At 43.8% G+C, this 11,114-nt stretch overlaps 2 protein-coding genes across 2 annotated transcripts; both read right to left on the bottom strand.

Moving 5' to 3' along the window:
• Positions 1-6,513: 6,513 nt before the first annotated feature.
• On the bottom strand, positions 6,514-8,172 carry LOC140069037 (protein kinase C delta type-like). Its single transcript, XM_072114373.1, has 4 exons — positions 8,039-8,172; positions 7,744-7,935; positions 7,533-7,659; positions 6,514-7,381 (listed from the first exon to the last, which is right to left on the bottom strand). Coding segments are annotated over exons 2-4 (258 nt in total). The 5' UTR covers positions 7,873-7,935; positions 8,039-8,172; the 3' UTR covers positions 6,514-7,379.
• Positions 8,173-8,255: 83 nt separating this feature from the next.
• Positions 8,256-10,961, bottom strand: LOC140069036 (RAC serine/threonine-protein kinase-like). Its single transcript, XM_072114371.1, has 4 exons — positions 10,636-10,961; positions 8,875-9,038; positions 8,515-8,765; positions 8,256-8,330 (listed from the first exon to the last, which is right to left on the bottom strand). The coding sequence occupies exons 1-4, from the start codon at positions 10,910-10,912 to the stop codon at positions 8,264-8,266; spliced, it is 759 nt and encodes a 252-aa protein (XP_071970472.1). The 5' UTR covers positions 10,913-10,961; the 3' UTR covers positions 8,256-8,263.
• Between the last annotated feature and the right edge of the window lie 153 nt (positions 10,962-11,114).

The raw sequence follows: 11,114 nt of genomic DNA, 5'->3' as shown, positions 1-11,114 counted from the left end.
TACTTGTACTACATGTCCTGTACAGCCCTCTACCTCTAATACATGTACTGTCCTGCCCTCTACCTTTACTACATGTACTGTACTGCCCTCTACCTGTACTACATGTACTGTACTGCCCTCTACCTGTACTACATGTACTGTACTGCTCTCTACATGTACTACATGTACTGTACTGCCCCCTACCTGTACTACATGTACTTTACTGCTCTCTACCTGTACTACATGTCCTGTACTGCCCTCTAACTTTACTACATGTACTGTACTGCCATCTACCTGTACTACATGTACTGTACTGCCCTCTACCTGTACTACATGTACTGTACTGCTCTCTTTGTGTACTACATGTACTGTACTGCCCCCTACCTGTACTACATGTACTGTACTGCTCTCTACCTGTACTACATGTCCTGTACTGCCCTCTACCTTTACTACATGTACTGTACTGCCCCTACCTGTACTACATGTACTGTACTGCACTCTACCTGTACTACATGTCCTGTACTGCTCTCCACCTGTACTACATGTACTGTACTGTCTTCTACCTGTACTACATGTCCTGCACTGCTCTTTACCTGTACTACATGTTCTGTACTACTCTCTACCTGTACTACATGTACTGTACTGCCCTCTACCTATACTACATGTACTGTACTGCCCTCTACCTGTACTACATGTCCTGTACTGCCCTCTACCTTTACTACATGTACTGTACTGCCCTCTACCTGTACTACATATCCTGTACTGCCCTCTACCTTTACTACATTTACTGTAGAGGGCCCTCTACCCTCTACCTGTACTACATGTACTGTACTGCCCTCTACCTGTACTACATATCCTGTACTGCCCTCTACCTTTACTACATGTACTGTACTGCCCTCTACCTGTATTACACATCCAGTACTGCCCTCTACCTGTACTACATGTACTGTACTGCCCTCTACCTGTACTACACGTCCCGTACTGACCTCTACCTGTACTACATGTACTGTACTGCCCCCTACCTGTACTACATGTCCCTTACTGCCCCCTACCTGACTACATGTCATGTACTGCTCGCTACCTGTACTCCATGTACTGTACTGCCCTCTACCTGTACTACATGTACTGTACTGCGCTTCACCTGTACTACATGTCCTGTACTGCCCTCTACCTTTACTACATGAACTGTACTGCTCTCTACCTGTACTACATGTCCTGTACTGCTCTCTACCTGTACTACATGTCCTGTACTGCACTCTACCTGTACTACATGTCCTGTACTGCCCTCTACCTGTACTACATGTACTGTACTGCTCTTTACCGGTACTACATGTCCTGTACTGCCCTCTACCTTTACTACATGTACTGTACTGCTCTCTACCTGTACTACATGTCCTGTACTGCCCTCTACCTGTTCTACATGTTCTGTACTGCCCTCTACCTGTACTACATGTACTGTACTACTCTCTACCTGTACTACATGTACTGTTTTACTCTCTACTTATACTACATGTACTGTACTGCTCTCTACCTGTACTACATGTACTGTAGAGCCCTTTACCTTTACTACATGTCCTGTACTGCTCTCTACCTGTACTACTTGTCCTGTACTGCTCTCTACCTGTACTACATGTCCTGTACTGCACTCTACCTGTACTACATGTCCTGTACTGCCCTCTACCTGTACTACATGTACTGTACTGCTCTTTACCGGTACTACATGTCCTGTACTGCCCTCTACCTTTACTACATGTACTGTACTGCTCTCTACCTGTACTACATGTCCTGTACTGCCCTCTACCTGTTCTACATGTTCTGTACTGCCCTCTACCTGTACTACATGTCCTGTACTGCCCTCTACCTGTACTACATGTACTGTATTGCTCTCTACCTGTACTACATGTACTGTACTTCCCTCTACCTGTACTACATGTCATGCAGGGGCGTCAATAGGTCAAGAGATCCGGGGCCCGTGCCCCGGATCTTTTGACCTGTGCCCCGAATGTCCCAGGCAATTTTCCTCACTATCATCGCTATCTATGTCCTCAGGACGTAGATAGCGATGAGGAGTGAAGAGCGGATGAATGGAGCCGACGGCACTGATTAGCACTGTAGTGGTGAAGGAGCCGTCGGCTCCGTTCTCCACTACAGGGAGCAGGAGACGCAGTCACACAGCGTCTCCTGCTTCAAGCAGCTCACTATAGCTGCCGGGAGCAGGAGACGCCGGGTGATGACGTCACTGCGCCTCATCGCTGCAGTAAAAGGTGAGAAGCCGGAAGTGAGACTGAGGTGAGAATAAGTGTTTTTTTTTTTTTTTAAATTATGCAAGGGGGAGGGGGCACATTTAGGGGACTTGTCATTACAGATGGCTATTGGAAACATAACATTACAGGGGGCTTTGTTGGATATTACTGGGGGCTGTGGAGACATTACTGGGGTCTGTGGGGAATATTACAGGGGGTTGTGGGCACATTACTTGGAGCAGTAAAAACATTGGGGGTGTGCAGTAGAGGACATTACAGGGGGCTATAAAGACATTGGAGGGAGCTGTGGGGGACATTACTACAGGGGACTCTAGGGGACATTACTGGGGGCTGTGAAGACATTGAGGGGGGCTGTTGGAGACCATTACTGGGGGCTGTGGGGGATTTCTTAGTGGGGCGTTGAGGACGTTGGGGGTCTGTGAGGGACATTACTGGGGCTGTAGGGGACTTCTAGGTGGGGCTGTGACAACATTGGGGGGCTGTAGGGGATATTACTGGGGCTGTAGGGGACTTTTTTTTAGTGTGGCTGTGGGGGACATTTGGGGGCTGTGGGGGATATTACTGGGGCTAGAGGGGACTTTTCAGTGTGGCTGTGGGGGACATTGGGGGCTGTGACAACATTGGGGGGCTGTGGGGGATTTTGCTGGGGCTGTTGGGGACTTTTCAATGTGGCTGTGGGGGACATTGGGGGTTTTGGGGGACATTACTGGGGCTGTAGGGGACTTCTCAGTGGGGCTGTGGGGGGCATTAGGGGCTGCGACAACTATTAGGTGAGTTGATTCTTTATGTTGGCACGATTAGGCTCGGCATTATTTAGTTTAGGGTCACCTTGAGAGCTTATTAGTGAGGGGCCACAGTAATTAAGTGTAGATTGCATTCTTACTTGTTAGTTCACGATTAGGGAACATTATTAGGTGGGTGGCACAATGAGGAGGTGTAATGTAAATTATGGGGCATTATTATAAAACCAGATTGTATGTATGTGTATATATATCTATTTATATATGATTTATAGGTAATATAGGTTTTAATATGTTATGTTAGGAAGCGTTTATTATTTTTGTATTAACAGTATTTTCAGGAGGACTTTCTGTGTATCTTTATTAGGGTCCCTTTCACATGGTCGTCCATATGCTATCTGTACAAACAGCGGCTAGCATACGGAACGGCCCCGCTGCAGGACTTCTTATGAAGGGGTGAAGAGCTGTCACCCTTCTAACTCCCCAGTCAAGCAGTCCTGGCCTGCAAAAGGAGCCTTACAGTACAGGAGGCAGAGTGTTAGGGGTAACAGCAGGATAACACTGCTAGGGGACCAAGATGATGGGGACAATAAAGAACATAAGATGTCTGTGTGGTGAACTCCACAGGGAGGACTCGTGGCTGAAGAGGAAACGTGGTGATGCTGGGCCTAACAGAGAAGATAGAGGACAACTACACTTCACCTCCTGACACTGGATGTAACAGGTAGGGATTTCTCTTGTGTTTTCTGTATCTGTATGTGTCGTGTATAGGTTGTGGTCATTAATAAAAGTCTGATACATATGCATTGGGGCCCGTGCCCCGGATCTTTTTCCACCCTAGCAACGCCCCTGATGTCATGTACTGCTCTGTACCTGTGCATGTACCATACTGTAGTTTCACTTTATTATCACTGTGCACAGTTGATGACCACACAAATTTCCTGCCCTAAATACACTTCTTGTATTTTGTTACCTTCATTTTTTCTACCGTTTTTTGTTCAACTCTTCCAGCCTACTGGTCCTGGCCCGGTTTAGGGCTGTCCGGAAACCTAACAGCTAGATGATGCCTGTACTTGTATAGAAAGTGTGTGTTCATGTTCCTATTATTGAGTATATTTAAGAAGTTCCTCGCTGGACTGCTCTGGATTTTAAATAGCCCCAGCATTGCATTTACAATAATAATGATCTGGAGGATTTATAGCGCAATAATACAGCCATAATATCTTAGTTTTTGTGAGGTCATTCCAGTCTTTATTTTATGGATATTCTAGGGAATAATTCTTTATGGCATTAGAATCTCCTCTCTCCATCAAATCTACATTAATAACTCTCCGAGGTGCATCTGCCGCTGATAACATTGGTAAATGGCTCTGACAAAAGTGCACCTCCAGTTACTTTATTTCCTAAATTATCCTGTCACATATCATATTAAGTCCTTTTATCTTCAAGCATGGTTACAAGTTGCAGAGCCGGATCTCGTGCAATTATACCGTAGCATATAGTGCAGCTGTATAACACCGCTACATACTCCTGGAGACAGTCACGGAGCTGGGAGAAGATACCTACAGAACATCTACACAGGTTATATCAGGTGACTTGATAGACTCGCAGAACATAGTTAGAGAACTGCATGGGAGGAATTCTGTATCTGAGTCCATACAAGTCCAAAAACTGCTGACTAGTGCCCTGGAGGGTCTAAAATGTAATCTACGTCAAGGTCAAAATCCCACCAACTATATTGGGTGGGTCTTACACTCGTATCCACTTCTTACTTACTGATTAGTTCGGTGACTAATGCTGGATCGGTGGACTCGAACCACGGAAACTCTATAGATAACCAGAATTTCTTCCAGAAACAAGACAAAGGTCCGAAGGAGTCCACTGCTTAACCACTGCTACAGTCAGACTTCTCCGCACCGCTGGGATATAGAATGGGAATTACAACCTACTATTTGGATGAAGAGTGGGGTGAAAAAAGTCTGTGGCTCTGCTGATCCATATAATAAAATACAGTGAGTGTCCACTCTTCTATTATATACTGTACTCACCCATATATTATACACAGGACGCTTCATTTTTATTAAATCTAGTGTGAGAAACATGTGCTTCTTGTGTAATACACCATTATAAGAGACCCCATTTATATGTCCCAATAGCATACAACCCTAGGGATGATTATTTGATTTCATCTATTACATATGACAGTCCAGAGTCTTTCTATAATCTCACATTCCCCTGGTGAAGTCCAATAGAGCGTTTCATTTTGGTCTCCATCAGGTTAAAATGTATTATAAGAAGTGACTCCTTCTTCATTTTGGGTGATGCCTAATGTGGTCCTATGTATTATCTCTGAAGGACCTGCTGTCAGGTGGTTTGGTCTTCTAGAAAAAGCCATAAGGGCAAAAAATGATATGGTGCACCACCCGCTCCAAATTTCTCTGCCTCTATAGTTTTATCCTGATGTCACACACCCTTCCCCCAACCCAGAGGAATACAGATATTTAATAAGGTTTGTACATAAAGAGTAGATTCAAAACTTTTATAGATGTTTTTATATTTTATTTGTGCAAGAAAGTTGTGATTTTCTGCACAGTAATTGATAATAGAGAAGAGCAGATGGGATTCTTCTCTGGAGGCCTTGGCTTGTACTTTGGTGAGGTTTGGGAAATCCAGGTCTAGATCACACATGAAGGAGAGGAGAAGAGCAGGAATCTTAAGTGTGACTTGTCTAGGTGGAGATGTCCGTGGATTCTTTCTTCAACACCATGTAGATCCATGTGGCCTTCTGTCTGTCTATCCATGGCCAGTAGATGAAGGAGCAGCCGCATCCTTCTGTGGGTCCATGAATATTTGGTGAATTAGCGGAATAGCCGCATCTTTAAGTCTGCTCATGGCCAGTATGTGAAGTAGCAGCCGCATCCTTCACTTGGTCCATGGCCGGTATGTGAAGGGGGATTGCCCCCTTCGTTGTGTCTGCTATGGCCAGTAGTTGAAGGAGCATCTGCATCCTTCTCTTGGTCCATAACTGGTAGGTGAGGATGGGAGTGACCCCATCTTGGTGTCTGCACATGGCCGGCAGCAGAAGGAGCAGATGCTACCTTCTTTCGGTCCATGGCCGGTAGGTAAAGGAGGGAATTGAACCCTTCCATTGTGTCTGTCATGGCTGTTGGATGAAGGTGCTGATGCAACCTTCTGTCAGTCCATGACCGTCAGGTGAAGAAGGGGATTGAACCCTTCCTTGTGTCTGCCATGGCTGCTGGATGAAGGTGCTGATGCAACCTTCTGTCAGTCCATGACCGTCAGGTGAAGAAGGGGATTGAACCCTTCCATTGTGTCTGCCATGGCTGCTGGATGAAGGTGCTGATGCAACCTTCTGTCAGTCCATGACCGCTAGGTGAAGAAGGGGATTGAACCCTTCCTTGTGTCTGCCATGGCTGTTGGATGAAGATGCTGATGCAATCTTCTGTCAGTCCATGACCGCTAGGTGAAGAAGGGGAGAGAACCCTTCCTTGTGTCTATCATGGCCACTAAGTGAAGGAACAGCTGATTCCTCCAGTCGGTCCATGACCGGTGGTTGAAGTAGTAGACGCTTCTTTCTATCAGTCCATATTTGGTAGATGAATTAGCATCCACTTTCTTCTTTAAGTCCATATCCGGTAAGTGAAGTAGCCGTAGCTTCCTTCTGTCACAATCGGTAGATAAAGTCATTGCCACCATGTTCATAGATGAGCTGTCTAGATGGTTACATAGCAAGTATGGTTAAAATAAGTTCTTCGCTTTTAACCTAATAATGACTTGCTATGTTGATCCAGAGGAAGGCGAAAAAAACCTCTGAGGACATTTGGTTGGCATGTACTCACATCAGAGGAAAAAATTCCTTCCTGACCCCATATATGGCGATCGGATTATATCCCTGGAATATTGGTGCTCGAATCTATGTGGATGTTATGTGGTGGAAGACTGGTCACATCGACTTTGTTCTTCAAGTCCATATTCGGTAAGTGAAGTAGCCGTAGCTTCCTTCTGTCACAATCGGTAGGTAAAGTCATTGCCACCATGTTCATAGATGAGCTGTCTAGATGGTTACATAGCAAGTATGGTTAAAAGAAGTTCTTGGCTTTTAACCTAATAATGACTTGCTATGTCGATCCAGAGGAAGGCGAAAAAAACCTCTGAGGACATTTGGTTGGCATGTACTCACATCAGAGGAAAAAATTCCTTCCTGACCCCATATATGGCGATCGGATTATATCCCTGGAATATTGGTGCTCGAATCTATGTGGATGTTATGTGGTGGCAGTCACAATCGGTAGAAATGTCACAATCGGTAGAGAAGCCATAAATTAAATTCTTCCAAGATGTTACTGGAGCGGGCTGGATTTTATCAGCCATTTACTCCTATAAAACACAAAACAAATAATATCTAAGTATCTCCTTATTATCTGTATAACTGTGTATATGGTGGAGGGGGTAATAATGGTTTGAATAATGGAAAACATGTGTCTATATATAACTGCAATGATCACACTTTGATGTGTCTGATACTTACAGTCCCATTGGAATGGTGGGCGGCCTTTGCCGGACTCCACGTCGTCCCAGTCAATTGTGTTAAAGAACGGGTGGGATCTGGTGGACGATGTCATTGCTATACGGTCACGTGGAGATTTGCACAATAGCTGGAAAATGAGAGAAATAATTAGATATGATATAATGTATGATTTCTATATAATCCACCCAATGTTATCCTTCTTACTACTCACCCCTAGGATGAAATCGATGGCATGAGGGCATGTTCCCGGGAGAAAATCAGGGACATCTTCCTGCAGTGACCAATAGTAATCCTCCAGTGAGCCTTCGCCATAGAACGGCTGATCTCCTACGCTCATCATATAGAGGATGACGCCAAATGCAAACGAGTCCACAAGATGATTATACGGCTCCTCGTCCAGCACCTGTAAGACATCAGTCAGGAGATAAGGCAGGGTCTACACACACAGCGCTATGAGGACCGGCCTGTGATAGCACATGGCTTAGTAGTTATATGACGTTCCTTACCTCTGGGGCTATATATCCAGTGCTGCCTGCAATGCCTGTGGTGGTGTCTTCTCTAAACACATTTATTGCCGAGATGCCAAAGTCAGCAATTTTAATGTGTCCGATGTCATCAAGGAGAATATTTTCAGGCTTCAGGTCACTGCGGAAAGAAAGAATTTATAAAGATAAACATCTCCCATAATGTATGTAATATAAGGAATCACAGGAGACAGATTTATGTCTGACTTACCGGTGTATCACGCCGTGGTCATGAAGATATCGGAGTCCGCAGTACATCTCTGCCGCAAAGGGTCTGGGGAGAAGAAAGTAGATGATAGATCAGCGGTGACGTCCGTGATCAGTGACAGAACATACAATAACACGTGTCCTACTCATGTCTCTATATTCCTCCCTAGGCCCCGTTCTCTAGGACCACAGAGGCTCCAGATTTTTAGGATCTTTTCCTCAATGATTCAATCACAATATAAGAAATGTACCTTGTTGTCTGCATGTCAAAGGGCATCCATTCCATCATCAGGCCGAACAGGTCTCCTCCGGCCATATAGTCCATGGCTATGATGTATTTGGTGGTTGTCTCCATAGATCCCCGCAATGATATCAGGAAGCGGCATTCAGCTCCAATTCTAAGGACTTCCAGTTCTGTGGAGATTGTGTCCTTTATTTTACTCTTGGACATGATCTTTACGGCCAGCAGTTCATCAGTGATGGAATCTGATGCCAGGACAACCTGAAGGAGAATGATAACAGATCAGATTGAGAATTATAAGGAAAAATACTTGATTTTTGATAAAGATTTGTGTGAAGAATAAAAGTGGATTCATGTTTTGGCCACTTACCTTTCCATATGCCCCCTTTCCAAGGTCTTTCTGAAACTCAAGATTGTTAACATCGAAAGGTCTTATGCTGTTAACAAGTTGTGTTGGTGTCTGGGGTCGGGCACTGGGAAGGTCTTCCGCTGGCATGGCCGCTATGTCAGAGTCTGGCTGAGCGCTTCCATCTGCTGAGATAAAATAGGAGATTCCTTATTACACTGAAGTCACCTTCTATTTTATTTTTGTATAAAAAGCTTGAAAATGTGTTATTACTTATAGTCTTCTTATAGTGAAACTACATTAATAATAACTTTAACCCCTTCCCAATTGATGTAGTATTACTGCATGGCGGGAGGTGCGTTCCCGCAATATGCAGTAAAATTCTACGTCATGCTCCTGGCGCCGGCTCCTTAACGGAGCCAGAAACTCGCCTCTAGCACCACTATCATGCCGAGGTTGCGCTGACTGCGGCATGTCAGGGACATTTAACGTGAATCGGACCCTATCGCGGCGCTTACCGGGGGTTGTTCCGTGGCTCCGATCGCAGCCCCGGGATCTGCCAGTGTCTTCCAGAAGTACCCCGCTGTAACACACTGAGCATGCGCAACATCCCTTCACAAAAATGTTCCAAAAAGTGATCAAAAAAAGTTCTGTGCGCCAAAATGGTACCAGATGGCGATGCAAAAACAAATGAGATATTAGTTTTTTTCCATTAAAATTGTAAAAATATATTTAGAAAACTATATAAATGAGGTATCACCGTAATCGTAGTGATCTATAAAATAAAGATAATATAGTATTTAGTGTACGACCCCAAAAAGATGCAAAAAAAGAAAACCAAAATTTTCTATTTTCTTTTCCTCCTTACAGTAAAGAGTTAATAAAATCTCATCAAAAAGCTACAGACCCACTAAAATGAAGTATTTGTAAAGTGCATCTCATATCGCAAAAAATAAGCCCTTATATGTCCAAATTGCCAAAAAATAAAGATTGTATAGTAAAAAAAATTAAATTTCGAAATTGCACCTGGTTTTGTTTTAACCCTGTAAAACAATTAAAGGGTTAACAAACTTCATAAAAGTTGTTTTACGTACGTTGAGGGTTGTAGTTCCTACAATGGGGTAATTTATGGGGGTTTACTTTTATTTAGGCCTCTCAAAGTGACTTGAAAGCTGAGCAGGTCCCTCAATAGCAGGATTTTGTGTTTTTTATGAAAATGTGAAAAATTGCACCGGACGTTCGGTGAATGTTAGTCATTACGTTTTTTGCTGTTATGACCATGTGTAGAAAAAGAAGAACATTTTGAAGTTCGAAAATTGAAAATTCTTCCAAATTTTCACCAAATATCTGATTTTCTCATAAATAAATGCAAAACATACCACCAAAATTTTTTAAGTAACATGAAATACAATGTGTCACGAGAAATCAATATCAAAATCACTTGGATATGTTAAAGCGTTTCAAAGTTATAACCACTTATAGTGACACAGGGCAGATTTGAAAAAAAATGGGACATGTCATGAAGGTGAAAAGTGGCTTCGGTGTTAAGGGGTTAAAACAAAACCTTGTTGCCCCCAGCAACTAGCATAAGAATCAGACCTCAGATTCCATTTTAGAATTTAGAACTCTCTGGAATAATGGAATCTGATTTGTGAGCGGTTGCTATTGGAAACAAGGCAATTTTTAATAGATCTCTAGAATTTAATTTAGGCCTAATACATAATATAAAACCAACTACCCCCCTCTGTCCCCCAGTTTTATATTACTCAGTGATTTCCATCTTACCTGGTTCCAGGGATGCGTTGGGTGCAGAGACAATCTCTGAGCCGTTCTTGCTCTCTGTGAAGGACGTGTTGATGGCTGGTGACCCGGATCTTCTTAACGCTCCATTTCCATTAATTATGGCTTTGGCATAGATGAGACCTCTCAAACCTTGGACAACCCAATCTCTGTTGTTCCTGATTCTCCTCTTGGCTGCCTCTTTCTGTCGGTTTGGAGTCTCTGGACTGTGGGATCTGGTGAAAGAGACATGTTGTGGTCTTACTTGGAGAACCTCTTCCATCTCTAACTCTGAGCTGATATTTCGGAGTTTCTTGAGGATTGAGTATTTGTTCCTCCTCCTGGAAGCAGGGACCAATTCTCCAAGTTTTTTCATGCTGTTGAGAATGGCCCTGTTAAGGTCTTCATCGGCAGAGTGAGATTCCGTCAGATTCTCCATTTTCCTTTTCTGTGTAAGGATTTCATGTCTCTTGATCTTTCGGGTC

This window comes from Engystomops pustulosus, chromosome 7 (assembly GCF_040894005.1).
Source record: "Engystomops pustulosus chromosome 7, aEngPut4.maternal, whole genome shotgun sequence".
NCBI lineage: Eukaryota > Metazoa > Chordata > Amphibia > Anura > Leptodactylidae > Engystomops > Engystomops pustulosus.
This window is presented reverse-complemented; position numbering and strand designations above follow the sequence as displayed.